Source organism: Podarcis raffonei, chromosome 12 (genome assembly GCF_027172205.1).
Source record: "Podarcis raffonei isolate rPodRaf1 chromosome 12, rPodRaf1.pri, whole genome shotgun sequence".
NCBI classification, from domain to species: Eukaryota; Metazoa; Chordata; class Lepidosauria; order Squamata; family Lacertidae; genus Podarcis; species Podarcis raffonei.
The window spans coordinates 2,169,693-2,184,449 of record NC_070613.1 but is presented as its reverse complement, the minus strand read 5'-3'; the positions used below and the strand labels follow the sequence as shown (position 1 = coordinate 2,184,449).

The window sequence follows — 14,757 nt, the reverse complement described above, 5'->3', positions numbered from 1 at the left end:
CGGCTTGATCATCTTGGTTGCACACGCTCCAGCTTGTCGACATCCTTCTTAAACTGGGGTGCCCAGAACGGGTTACATTAGTGTTGTAGGCAGCTCGTGTGAGTGAGCCATGCTGCATGGGGAGATGAACCCTATCTCGGCCGGCTTGGTGGAAAATCCTCTTTTCACCCCCATAAATGGAGCTCGATTGTAAAGCAGCTCTCGTTTTCAGATCCAGCATCAAAATTTGCTGCTAGCCGGTCACAGCTGTGTGTACCTGATGAAGAGGACTTCATCTTCCCTGTCCGTGGAAATAAAAGGCGGATACTTTTCTCTCTCTGCTTCCCAAACAGGTGAGCATCCCAGCAGCCTCCACCTTTGCGCTCTCATGAAGCTGGTGGAGGAAATTCCAGAGTTTCTCTACGGACACACGAAGGCCGCCGGAGACCTCGCCCCAGACGCCGTGGAAGCTGAGGTTCCTGCCAAGGAGGTGCCAACCAGCAGTGGTGAGCGAACTCACGGGTTCCCCCTTTTATATATTTTTTATATATATATATATATATATATCTCAATACATCTTTATCGTTTAAACTACAATCTTAAAATAAAGGTATGTACAACAAAGTTAAGCACAGAAAAGAAAAGAAAGAAAAATGAAAGGAGGAAAAGAAAGAATTCTCCACATCAAAAAGTACAAAAAGTTTAAAAGTAACAAGAAAAGAAAGAGAAAATAACAGTCAAAAGTACCAGATATTTATACAACATCAAGTCTTTTCCAATAAAGTCTTCTGTGAAAAGCTTCGTTCTCCTTATACTTTTTCTATTGTCTTGATTTTATCACTCAGTTTGTTTTATATCTTTTTGCATATATTCCTCTAAGATATTTATTCCATTTATTTATTATACACAAATATCATTCCATTCTGCTAGGATGGTATCATTTTTACAATATAGTCTTATATATTCCTTAAATATTTTCCATTCTCCGTATACTTTTTGATTTAAGGTTCTCCTGACTTTTCCAGTCAGCTTTGCTAATTGGAAGTACTCTGTCAGCAATAACAGAATGGCAAACACTCATGAATTCACGGATTCCTAGAACCCAGAGGTCATCTAGCTCAACCCCCTGCAATGCAGGAATCTCAGCTCAAGCATCCATTACAGATGGCCATCCGGCCTCTGCTTAAAAACCTCCAAGGAAGGAGAGTTCGCCACATTCCCAGGGAGTCTGTTCCGCCATCTAAATGACAGAAAGTTCTTCCTGGTGTTTAGTTACAACTTTCTTTCCTTTTTTTAAATTTTTTATTTTCAATGCAAAATTACAACACAAAATACAAACATTGAATCGAAAATAAAACAGTACAAACAAGAGGGGGGGACACACAAGCGGGAAAACACACACACACACACACACACACACACACACATACAACAAAATCACACATCTACAAATAAAACCATATCATCATTCTAATCATTACCTACATATACACATATTGACTTCCTTCCTTTGTTCTAAGACCTCGAAATTTTTACAGTTTCTAAATTGTTGTGTCTAAAGTAGATTACCTTTATACTTTTTGCACCATTTTTCTCTTTCTTTAACCCTGCAAAGCTTCATACGTTACATACTGATATGCTTACTCCAGAACAATGTTTTTTCATATATGTGTTTTTCTATATATAGTATAGTTGCCACTTTCTTGTAACTTGAAGCCATCGGTTCGAGTCCTACCCTCCAGAGCAGAGGAAAACAAGCTTGCTCCCTCTTCCATGAGACAGCCCTTGAAATATTTGAAGATGGTTCTCATATCTCCTCTCAGTCTCCTCTTTTGCAGGCTAAACCTGCCCAACTCCTTAGACCATTCCTCGTCAGGCTTGGTTTCCAGACCCTTCACCATCTCGCTTGCCCTCCTCTGCCCACCTTCCAGATGGTCAACATCCTTCTTAAATTGTGGTGCCCAGAGCTGGACACAGGACTCCCGGTGTGGTCTGACCAAGGCAGAATCGGACCCTGCGGTCAGCTCTCCCTGTCACGTTCCAGGGAAGGATCCCTTTGTGATCCGCAAGGTCCTGATCCGTCCATTTGCTTTGTTCTTGCAGTTAAAAGAGAAGTTCCGCTGGAGAGCTTGCACCCTTTTGGCCGGCAGAGAGATATGGCAGAGCCCGTCACCCTGGGCGTTCCCAGCCATCCTGGCACGCCGGCTGGCACCACCGAGGGAGACGGGCAGGATTCCCAAATCCCAGGTTGGTATGAGCAGAAAGGGCCTTGCTACTGCTTTAGTGAAATAAATTGTTTCGATTGTTATTAAGGAAATGATTTTTTCTCTCTCCTTCCAATGAAGTACAGCAGAAACGTTGTCCAAATATAAACAGTTAACTTATTAAACCTCACAATAATTTCATAATTATCTGTCTATGTATTTCTAATAGTACAGTGGACGCTTGGGTTGCAAATGTGATCCGTGCGGGATGCACGTTCGCAACCTGCAGCGTTCGCAACCCGCAGTGGCGCGTCTGCGCACACGGGTTGCGATTCGGCACTTCTGCGCATGCACAAAGCGCGATTTAGCGCTTCTGCATATGCGCAACAGTCGAAACCGGGAAGTAACCTGTTCTGGTACTTCTGGGTTTTGGCGCGATCGTAACCTGAAAAAACGCAACCTGAAGTGTCTGTAACCCAAGGTATGACTGTCTAACCAAATCAGTGATTTTTTTTATAACTGTAAAAACTACTCTGGAAATTTATTATTCTAATAAACGAAACCTTCCTTTGGTTGTAAATATTAAGATTATACCAGCCAGAATGAGTCTTTCTGTAAAAAAAATAAATCAAGTCTTACTGACTCGTGATGTAAATCGTGATTTAAATCGTAATTTAAATCGATTTGATTTAAATCAAATCCACCCTGGTTCAGGGAAGGAAGCGAGGTGTCTGAGGACGGCGGTTCCACCAGGGAGCGACCAAGGAATCAGTTCACCTGCTGTTATCGGGGGGCCTATGTCACGAGGACCCCTGTCTTAGGGCCCTAACAGAGCCAGGGATCTAACATGTTCGTAGCAAGAGGGGAAACTGGCGCAAATCCTGGAACAAATCAGCATTTTTGTGTTCCTGTCGTTCCAGCAGACACAACGGCCAGCGAATCCCCCGTCCTCGACGACGGTACAAATGATGGAGGACGGGAGGACGGGACTGTGGGCGGGACGGCCGCTCCTCAAGCCACACCCACCGACTCTCTGGACCGCCCTGCCGTGGGAGAGGCGGAGCCAAACAGAGGAGGTCCTGGAGGTTTAGCCCGAGGTTTGTTAGAGTTGTTGGTGGGTAGTTGGTTGGTCTTAGTGGGTTGGCTGGTTGGGAAAGGCAGTTGGAGAAGCAGCTGGCAGGCAGTTGGTAATAGAGAGACAGTTAGGGCAGTGGGTTCTTGAGTGAGGGGAGGTAGAAGAGATAGAGAGAGGAAAATAAGACTAAGAAAGTAAAGAGTAACGACGTTTGGAAAGCCGTAAAAGTTTGTTTGTGTCTGAAATAAAATACACTCTTCTTTATTAATTGAGAACCTGACTGAGATTGAAGTGATTTTACTGGGGAGGACCTGGTTGGTGGCAGCGGATTAGTGGTGTACGGGTCAATAGTCCGTGAGACGACCGGGGGCTCCGTACGAACGCCACAACGGCCCTGTAGGGAATCTTAAAGCTGGATGCAACCTAAGGTTTATCCCTCTAAAGTTCAAAGAGATAAGAGAGGTGTCAGCCTAGAGAAAAGGTTCCAGGAGAGCTGGGCGTCCCCCACCCCATTAATCCATTAGGGCATGTTGAATTTCTTCAGCTTTCAGCTTCCAAAAACGAGGGGTGCTAAAAAGTTGTAATGTGACTTGGAAACTCAACAGATCTTTTGTTTAGATTAATACAATTTAGTTTTGCTTGGTATGTGTGTAAAATGGCATAGAAATCATTAAAAATGATTGCCAAGTACTGGATGTTCTAGGATGTATATGTATGTGTGTGTGTGTGTATATATATATATATATATATATATATATATATATATATATATATATATAAAAAATTATTATCTATTTTTTATCATTTAGCATTACCTGACATTTCCAGAAGGTACAATTAAAATTCTTTGGTTTTCCAAAAGCGCTTAATATTTTTAAGACCCTTCACTGAAGAAACGAAGAACAATTAAGTTTCACCTCCTAAAATGACTCCCCCTGTTACCCCATGCAAACCGTTCTCAGCGACCTGAGTTGCACCCAGACTTCCTTTCCCCCCATACATTTATTTATTTCGTTTTTCACCTTAAAACTTTACAGGCACATATCAAAGGAATATCCAAGGAATCTCTAGGACTTCCCTCCTCCCTTTGTGGGTCCTATTATTAATCATTTCCTCCTGCATCTTTTATGATAATCTAAATCTTTTCCATCTCTGTTATATCCAAAATTCACCATGAAACTACAAATGATATTCTAACGATTTTCACCTACTAACGATTTTCACCGTTTACAATGGTTTTTAAGATAGGTTATAAATTTCCCCCATTCCTTATTAAAATTTTGGTCTTCCTGATTTCTGACTCTTCCGGTCATTTTAGCCATTTTGGCATAATCTGTCAACTTGATCTGCCTGCCTTCTCTGGTTGGGACTTTATCTTCTTTCCATCTAATGCAGCGGTTCCCAGATGTGGGTCCCCAGATGTTGTTGGACTACAACTCCCATCATCCCTGAGCTCTGGCCTTGCTAGCTAGGGGTGATGGGAGTTGTAGTTCAACAACGTCTGGGGACCCACAGGTTGAGAAAGGCTGATCTAATGGAAAGAGTTACACCTAAACTTCCAGCAGGACAGGCCAAACGCTGATGCAATGCATTCTTGATTTCTTTTGTTTCAGCAGAAGCTACTGCGGATCCTGGCCACGAACCTCTGCTAAATTCCTGGAAGGAAGGAGGAGCAGACTCGCCTGATGCTCTCGGTGCATCTGTTGGTGCCTCTTTATTGAGCTGCTCTTCTGGGGGAGACACGGCACAGCCCAAGTCCCTGGATCCGAGAGCCTGCCAAGAAGGCGTTTCAAAGCACTCACACCCAAGCCTCACGCAAGGTTCGTAAACTCGGGAAGGAGGAGGTTTGGGATGAAGGAACGGATCTGTTCATTTGGGTGTGATCTGCGATGCCTGTTCCACCGTCGAAGAGCTCTTCCCATCAGAAAGTCGTTTCTGTGATTGAGTTAGGTGGCGGGCGGGTGTAGGGGACTCCCTGGTCCTGAATGGGGCAACTGTGACCCTGAAGGACCAGGTGTGCAGCCTGGGAGTCATTTTGGACTCACAGCTGTCCAGGGTTAATTCTCTGTCCAGGGCAGCTGTCTACCAGCTCCATCTGGTATGCAGGCTGAGACCTTGCCTGCCTGCGCATTGTCTCGCCAGAGTGGTGCATGCTCTTGTTATCTCCTGCTTGGACTACTTCAATGCGCTCTATGTGGGGCTACCTTTGAAGGTGACCCAGAAACTGCAATTAATCCAGAATGCGGCAGCTAGACTGGGGACTGGGAGCGGCCGCCGAGACCATATAACACCAGTCTTGAAAGACCTACATTGGCTCCCAGTACGTTTCCGAGCACAATTCAACATATTGGTGCTGACCTTGAAAGGCCTAAACTTGGCCCAGTATACCTGAAGGAGTGTCTCCACCCGCATCGTTCTGCCCGGACACTGACGTCCAGCTCTGAGGGCCTTCTGGCGGTTCTCTCCCTGCGAGAAGTGAAGCTACAGGGAACCAGGCAGAGGGCCTTCTTGGTGGTAGCGCCCGCCCTGTGGAACGCCCTCCCATCAGATGTCAAGGAAATAAGCAACTACCTGACTTTTAGAAGACATCTGAAGGCAGCCCTGTTTGGGGAAGTTTTCAATGATTGATGTTTTGTTGCTTTTTTATTATTATTAATATTCTGTTAGGAGCTGCCCAGAGTGGCTAGGAAAACCCACCCAGATGGGCAGGGTGTAAATAATAATATTATTATTATTATTATTATTATTATTATTATTATTATTATTACTATTATTATTATTATTATTATCATTCACCTTCATTTCCCAGCCTGGCTTGGCGGCCCTTCCCCAAACGACGACACAGCTTGTTCATCTTCTCTCTCAGAAACAGCAGAAGAGGAGAAGCCCCTGCAAGGGCTGCTGAAGTGCTTGAAGGAACTGATCGTCCACCAGCCCCCCATCCAGACATCCCACAGGAACCCCAGCAGTGGCTGGCAGCCAGCCCTGCGGCAGAAGATGAGGGAAGGGACCTGTGGGTCTCCCCCTGGCCAAGGTGGGTCTGAACATAGTGCAAAAACACGCTTGGGGTTAAGGATGCCGAGCGGCTCCTTCTGGTCCATCCTGGCACCTTGCTTGGACTTCCTTGCGTTGCAGGGGTTGGACAAGATGGGTCACTTCCAGCTCCAAAATGCCTTGATTGATTGATTGATTGATTGGTACTTGGAGGTCTCAGGGCGGTTCACAGAAAAGATCACAATATATAAAATCAAAATAAGAACAATAACCCAATAACACCCCCCCCCCAAAAGAGCCACATTTTAAAAGGGTATAGAATGTCCCTTCAGGTCAACCAAAGGCCTGGTTAAAGAGGAACGTTTTTGCTGGGCACCTAAAGGTGTATAATGAACCTCCCCAGGGGGAGCATTCCCACAAATGGGGAGCCAGTGCAGAAAAGGCCCCGTTCTCATTTTGCCCCCTTCCGGACCTCTCAAGGAGGAGGCACATGAAGGAGGGCCTCAGAAGATGATTTGCCAAGTGTCTAACAGCAAAGCCAAGTGTGCAATACATGATACTATAGGGGGTGGAGGAATGGGGGAAATCATATAAGGTATCATCCATAGGGTGGAGAAAGCATGCCAGCCGTATAAATAGGAGCAAACAACATTATCAATACTCAAATAATGAATGAAAGAGTACTCTGGCCCACTAATTAACAAATAAGCAAAGCCTCGACCGGCCGGTAAAACCAGTTGAGGGTAATAATAATAATTTATTATTTGTACCCCGCCCATCTGGCTGAGTTTCCCCAGCCACTCTGGGCGGCTTCCAGCAAAGATTAAAAATACATTAAAATGTCACACATTAAAAACTTCTCTAAATAGGGCTGCCTTCAGGTGTCTTCTAAATGTCAGGTAGTTGTTTATCTCTTTGACATCTGATAGGAGGGTGTTCCACAGTGCGGGTGCCACTACTGAGAAGGCCCTCTGTCTGGTTTCCTGTAGCTTCACTTCTCGCAATGAAGGAACTGCCAGAAGGCAGTCCAAGTGGGAGATAACTAGAGCATGCACCACTCTGGCGAGACAGTCCGCGGGCAGGGAGGGTCTCATCTGTGTACTAGATGGAGCTGGCAGACAGCTGCCCTGGACAGAGAATTGATGTGCACCTCCATGGACAGCTGTGAGTCCATCGGGTAGCCGATGGGTCTCAAATCTTTGAGGTGTTAGGGATCCAATTTCACCTTGGTGGTTTTTTGGGGGGTGGTACTGGTAGTCTGAGACGGCCCTGATTCCTTATTTCTGTGCACAGTTAAAATTGAAGCCATGGATGAGGAGTTGCCTGCCCCTAGCCTGGAAAACACTGCTGCACGAGGAGGATCCAGCCCTCCAGTTGCTCCCTCCTGTCGTGTTTCCACCTGCCAGACTGAAGGCGGCAGTAGAAGGAGCCGGTCAGAGGCAAAGGACAGGAACATCTTTGCAGTGGGTAAGCTGTGGAGTTGGTTTACTGATCCCTCCACTGCGTGGAGGACATGTTTCCTGTGGGCAAATCCTGCGCCTGGCGAAAGGGGACGAGGTTAAATGGGCTCATAGCTCTAATGTGGTTAACTCTGGCTTTATCCACACTCGTGCTTCTTCTTTCCCCCGGGGGAAACTGCTCTTTAGCACTTAGTCGGAGCAAACAGCAATTTGGGTTTTCTCTGGGTTGATGTCCGCTCCGATTTAGCGCTAAAGAGTGGGAAAGGAGGTGAGAGGGAAACTGTTTGGACGCGGCATTCAGGTTTTCGAGTGACCAGCAGCCCACACTCCCTGAGCCTCTCCCAGATCTCAGGAGAGCGTCCCGGTCTCTTACAGGCAGGAGACTAGATCTCAACGGGGGTAGGGGGGTCAGCAGGGGGCTCTTGCCACGGGACTCCCCCAGCGGAGAGACCTCGCTGAAGTTCGGGTAGCAGCCACTATGGAGAAATTATCTGAACGCTTTGGCTTGAAGTATGGATGCGAGCTTAATCTGTCATTTAAAAGGTTTTCCAAGCCTGTTTCAATGCTTTGTGGATGCATGCAAGACTTCGCATCATCTGTACATGCATTTGTCCTCGAAGACAACACTTTAAGCTTGGTAATGGTTTTTAAAAAATTAGTTAAGTTTGTGATAACAGTTGAAATGCTCAGGCAGAGAGGTTTGCCATGCCTGAAGTTGGTACACAGGTTTAGGGGCACCCCTTCCCTTAAGTGGGGTATAGGGGGTTGATTCTGGAGTACAGTATGATCAGATTGTGTGCGGAGGCTTGGTTCCAAGGGTTCTGCCTATACGGAAAAGCATGCATCCGTTGAACCTCCCTTTCACGAGCATCCTTACCCTTCCTGAACTGGTCTCTCCTGGTAAGCAAGGCCGGGCGCTTAAAAGCTCTTTTCCTGGTGGGAAAACCTTGCATGCATTCAATGCGTGCAGTTTCAACCAGCCAGCGTTCAAGGTTGAAATCGCACGTGTTAGAGGGAATTATAGGGACAGAACTACCTAAACAGTTTAGAAATTTGTTATGTATGCTACTGCAGCGGCAAGAATGTTACTTGCCCCAAAATGGAAAGAAGCACAAGTCCCAGCAAAGGAAGAATGGATAATTTTTTTATGGAATATGCAGAAATGGTGAAACTTACTGGAAGAATAAGAAATCAAGATAACAGTTTTTAAAATAAAAGAATGGAAATGTTTTATTGAATATTTAGAGATAAATTATAAAAACATTGGCAGGGTTATTGTAATAACCTGTAGTTTCATAAGAGCATATATTTAAAGAAGATGAAGAAATGAGCAAATTAAATTAATTTGGATATGCAGAAGATATTAAAAATGAATTCCAGGAACTGCAGAAAGAGCGGGAAGTGAAGTCCTTAAATGTTAAAATATTGTAAAATTAGTGAAATGTATAAACCTGAAAAGCATACGAAATACATAAAAATAAATAAATTGTCCAGTAGCACCTTAGAGACCAACTAAGTTTGTTCTTGGTATAAGCTTTCGTGTGCATGCACACTTCTTCAGATACACTTCTTAAAAAATAAATTGTGCCATTTCAACCAGCCAGCCTTCAAGGTTGAAATTGCGAGAGTTAGATGCGTGCCAGATGCGATTGTACAGTACCTTTAAATGGCAACAAATTCCCACTTGCACCATTTATTATGCTGTTTTTGCCACATCCATTGCCAGCCATGAAGATTTGTTGATACCTTGGACTGTTTCTTCTCCCGATGTGTTTCTGGCTTCTGGCTTAGCCTTTGCGTTTTCCTTTTTTTCGGGAAAAGTTAAAGTGGAAGCGAGGAGCAGCAGCCCCTCGCCTCAGTACCCGCACAGACCTGATCATCCTCTCAGTCCACGTGGAGCCCCGGGCAAGGAGGGGGCGGCTGAGGAGACCGGAGCCCTGGGCATCAAAAGTAAGACTCCTCTTATTGACCCTTGTTGCAGGGTGGGGTGGGGTGGGGGTTCAAAGGTGAGGGGGTTGTATTTGTCTAGCGCCTTCTGGCCATTTGAGGCATTCAGAAGACTTTGGATGCGATCCACCAACTATTGATAACAGACTTGGTGTACTGTGTCTGATGAAATTAGGAAGAGGGTCATAGCTCAGAGGAAGAGTATTTCTCCAGTAGGAAGCAGCTTTAGGCCTAATTATAGAATGATAGACCTGCAGAGTTTGAAGGGGACTCTAAGGGTCCTATAGTCCAACCCCCTGCAATGCAGGAATCTCAACTGAAGCATCCATGACAGATGGCCACCCAGCCTGTTTTCAAAACCTCCGCAGAGAGAGAGTCCACCAGTTTCTGAAGGAGCCCCTTCCACTGTCAAACAGTTCTCGCTATCATAAAGTTCTTCCTGGTGTATCTACCAGAATCCCTTTCCTTGTCGTTTGAATTCATTGTTTGGGGTGACCGCCCCCTCCGGAGCAGCAGAAAACAAGCTTGCTCCATCTTCCATGGGGCAGTCTTTCAGATATTTGAAGGTGGCTATTGTATCACATCTCAGTCTCCTTTAGGCTAAACATCCCCAGCTCCTTCAACCGTTCCTCATCAGGCTCGATTTCCAGACCCTTGACCATCTTGGTCTCCCTCCTCTGTGCGCCTTCCAGCTTGTCAACATCCTTCTCAAATTGTGGTGCCCAGAACTGGACATATGACTCCAGGTGTGGTCTGGCCAAGGCAGAACAGAGAGGAACTATGACTTCCTTGGATTGGGGCCCTAGACCTCTGTTGATGCAGCCTAGAATAACCTTAGCTTTTTCTTTTTTCTGCTGCATCACACAGTTGACTCATGTCAAGCTTGTGATCCACCAAGGCCCCAAGATTCTTTTCCAGGTGTCCGCCATCCTATATTTGTGCATCTGGTTCTTCCTGCCTAAGTGCAGAACTTTACATTTGTGCCTACTGAAATTCATTCTGTTAGTTTGGGCCCAGTTCTCCAATCCGTTAATGTCATTCTGAATTCTGTCTCCTGCGGCATTAGCTACCCCTCTCAGTTTGGTGTCATCTGCAAATTTAACGAGCATCCACTCAATTCCTTCATCCCAGCCATTTATAAAGACATTAAGCAACAACTTGCCCAGAACAGAACCCTGGGGCACCTCACTGGTCACTTTTTTCCAGGATGACGAGGAACCATTAATGAGTACTCTGGGTTTCATCAGTCAACCAGCTAAAAGTCCACCTAACAGTCGAGGTGAATCAGTTCAGCCCACATTTTGTGGGATATAAAGCTGTCACTCAAGTCCAACATTCTGAGAGGACTAACAGCCTCTAGGTGGCAGGCAGTTTTGTCGGTTGGTCGATTGCTGCAAGGAGTGTTAACTGGTAACTGCTCGGAGTCTTCTCATGATTCTCTACTATCTGGTACACAGTTTATCTGTTAAGTAACCTAAGCCTGCCTTCAGGAACAACTCTAAACCTGAATGAATCTGAAAGTAAAGTAGTTTATGGTAATATGATTCAGATTCATGTGTGTTTTCTTTAAGAGGGACAGAAAGGGATTATCAACCAGGAAGGTATCATTATTGATAGGACTCAAACGAGTTAGCAACCCGCTTGTCGCTGCATAAACTCAAACGGGATCGTTTAAACTCTGCTAAATTATATAAATGTTCCTACACATTTTTCCAGCTTCCTCATGAGCATATCATGAGGGACTTTGTCAAAAACCTTACTGAACTTAAGATACACTACATTCAGAGCATTCCCCTGATGCACCAAGCTTAACTCTGTCAAAGCAGATATTCTGCCACTGAGCTATGGCCCTTCTCAACGGGCCTTCAGGGGTGTGAATGTATGTTTGGATTCTGTTCCTCCCTCCCAAAGGAATTGATCTGTATATGGTTTTCCTTGGAGTACTGGGAATTCTCAGGCAGGGTGGGAGGTGGGGGGAGATGAGGGCTTGCTCCACTTTGACCTTGCCCCACCCCCCTGGTTCTTTGCAACAGTTAAAATGGAAGAACCATCTGAGGACCATGTGCGAGACCTGAAGGAAGTCCCCGAGGAGGAGCAAGACCTGACACCTAGCCTCCCCGAAGGATCCCTCTCTCAAAGCAGCCCGGAGACAGGGATGGACCTGGGGATGTGGGTCCCATATTCGGAGGGTGAGGCAGAGTCCAGACAGGGTGGGGCGGAGGGACTGTTTGGTTCAGAAAACATGGGGTGGGAGGGTATCTGAAGAGAGGAATGATGCACTCGCAGCGACTGGAGAAGGCAGAAGGGATCTACACTTGTCCACACTTAGCCAGGTCCTGTGTTCCATCAAGGGGGCTGCTCCTGGCCTGCCTGGGGGGCTCTTTCCCCAGTTACCTGGAGCAGGTGGGCTAAAGGTGGGTGTGTCGGATCTGCAGCTCCCATGCCAGATTCTTCCCAGGATGCGGGACAATTGGAGGGGCCTCTGGGTACCCTGTTGCTTCCCATTGGGGGACGGGGACTCCTGGCTCTGCTGCATGGTGAGCATTGCAGGGGGTTGGGATAGATGACCCCTGGGGGTCCCTTCCAACTCTCCAATCCTGCAATTCGTCCCTCGTTTCCAACGCAGCCTGGAGCCCAGTGACCAGTCCTCTCCATGGGCTCCTGAACTGCCTGAAGGACATCCCTGACCCAAGGCCTCAGGTCTCCCAAGCTGTGGCTGGAAAAAGAGGAGGAGGAAAAGAGCGAAGGAAAGGAGGAAAGAGAGGAAGATTAGGTATGCCCTCTGAGTGGCGGGCGAGGGTGGGAGGGGCAGGGAGCCCCTCAAGCCTTAGAAATGGGCCTGGGACCCATTTTTAAAAGAACCAGATTGACTCTGTTTTCTTCTTCCCTGCAGAACCACGCAGCAATGCGGCCGCACCAGAGAGGGCAGAGCAAAGCAGCTCCCAGAGCAACAGCCCTCCATCGCTTGCCCTCTGTGGTAAGGGGGCAGGATTTGGTTTGCGCTCTCTCTTTGCTGTCTGGAGTTGCCAGGGGACTACAACTCCCATCAGCCCCCAACCAACATGGTCACCTTTATTTTTATTTATTTTGTAAAGGTTGTACACCCCTCAGCTGCAAGAAAACCAACCGCCTTGAAGCGGTTTGCAAAAGAAAAAGAAAAAATGATCCCTGACCCAACCCAAATTGATGAGTAATTTCAGATTTTCAGAAAGTTAAATAACAGCAGGCTAAAAACAGATTAGAACTCGTGCCATCTTTCTAAAAAATCTGGACAGGGTTGATTAACAAGAATGTTTCCACCAGTTAAATTGATGGATTATGCTGAAACAGCAAAAAATGACCGGAAGAAGCGGAAATCAGGAAGACCAAAATTTTAATAAGGAATGGTGGAAATTTGTAATTTACCTTAAAAACCATTGTAAACAGTTGAAATCGTTAGTAGGAGTGGAATAACACTTGTAGTTCAATGGTGAATTTTGGATATAATGGAGATGTAAAAGATTTGGATTATTATAAAAGATGCAGGAGGAAATGATTAATACTAGGGCCCACAAAGGGGAGGAGGGAAGTCCAGGAGATTCTTTGGAATCTTGTCTTTATGTTGTACATTTGTGATTGTAAAATTTAAACTTGAAATACATAATAAATAAATTTACTTTTTAAAAAAAGTTTCCACCAGGCGCCGAAAAGAGTGTCGTGAAGGCAGCTTCCTAGATATCAATAGGCAGGGAGTTCCAGAGGTCACGCTACAAACCATCGAGTTTTGGCAAATGTGAAACGGGCTTTTCCGGAGCGCCTGTAACTGCCAGTTCCTCTAATGGAAGCTGCTGAGTGGGTGTCTATGGAGTCAAGGGATCTTGTAGGCAAACTGGTCCCAAGTTATTAAGGTCTTTATAAACCAATAGTATATTTACTAATACGGTGCTGTGGCTGATGGGATTTGTAGTCCAGAACTTCTAGAGGCCACCAGGTTGGGGAAAGGCACCCCCACTCATTTGGTGAGGGTCAGAGATGGTCGCCTGAACAGGGACTGATGGCCTCTTGTTTTCATTTCTTCCAGAGAGTTTTCTCCCTCGAGGGCCAGAGACCTTCCTTGGTGAATCGCCTGCCAAACATCCTCGCCAGTCTCCCGTGTGCGCCAGCAGCCACCGGGGTCCAGACATAGAGTGGCGGAAATCCAAGGCGGGGACGTCACGAGAAGGTCAGGGGGCGGCTTGCTCCATCGGTTTGCCATTCCCTCCTTGGCGTTTCCTGAGCCTCTCCTAACCGGCAGCCGTGAAAAAAGGGCAGATTCCACTCTGTGGATCGTTAGGAAAGGGATTGAAAATAAGAGCGGCCGATATCTAAATCTATGGTGCAACCACATTTGAAAAACCTGTGTGTCTCCGCTCAGAAAGGATATAGAAAGGGGAAGTTTCAGAAAAGGGGTGGCAAAAAGAAAGGGTGCAGCATTTGGACTTTTTAGTTTAGCAGAAAGGCAAGGGAGAGGAAACACAATGGAAGTTTATAAAATTAGGCACAGCCTGGAGAAGTGAAGTGAAGAAGGCGCAGCCTGGAGAACAGCAGACAGAGAAGTGTTTTCTTCCTCTCTCATAAACAATAGAACTTGTGGACGTCCCGTGGAGCAAATGTTGGAAGATTCGGGACAGGTGAAAGAAGCAGAGTTAAAGTGTGGAACTCCCTGCCACAAGAGGCAGTGACTGCCACCAGCTCGGACGGCTTCCAAAGAGGATTAGACCAATTCATGGAGGAGGAGAGGGCTCTCAATGGCTACTAGCCGGGGTGGCCGTTCTCTGTGGCAACGGTTGGACAACGCTTCCAAATACCGGTAGCTGAAAACCATAGAAGAGGAGAGTGTTTCTCTTGTGTTCGAATCCTACTTGCAGATTTCCTGCAGGCATCCGTTTTTGTTCTTAAATTTCTTCAGAAAACGTTGTGCTTCTTATTTTGTAATTTTATGTCCTGAGCCTGCCCTGAGATCTATGGATGAAAGGCTGAGTTGACCACTGTAAGAAGAGGGTGCCAGACTAGAGAGGCCACTGGCCTGGTCCAGCAGACTCTTTTGATGTTCTTATTGAGCTTCAAGCCTTGTGGTTTA

The 14,757-nt window shown here is 46.2% G+C and overlaps 1 protein-coding gene across 1 annotated transcript in view; it reads left to right on the top strand.

The window, feature by feature from the left end:
- KRBA1 (KRAB-A domain containing 1) overlaps positions 1–14,757 on the top strand; it is a 52,500-nt gene that overhangs the window by 21,499 nt on the left and 16,244 nt on the right. The window contains exons 5-15 of the mRNA XM_053410274.1: positions 333–485; positions 2,083–2,226; positions 3,104–3,280; positions 4,872–5,078; positions 6,125–6,292; positions 7,546–7,719; positions 9,534–9,662; positions 11,693–11,848; positions 12,286–12,432; positions 12,553–12,636; positions 13,720–13,860. Of these exons, the coding sequence (XP_053266249.1) occupies positions 333–485; positions 2,083–2,226; positions 3,104–3,280; positions 4,872–5,078; positions 6,125–6,292; positions 7,546–7,719; positions 9,534–9,662; positions 11,693–11,848; positions 12,286–12,432; positions 12,553–12,636; positions 13,720–13,860 (1,680 nt within the window). The remainder of the gene's footprint in view (positions 1–332; positions 486–2,082; positions 2,227–3,103; positions 3,281–4,871; positions 5,079–6,124; positions 6,293–7,545; positions 7,720–9,533; positions 9,663–11,692; positions 11,849–12,285; positions 12,433–12,552; positions 12,637–13,719; positions 13,861–14,757) is intronic.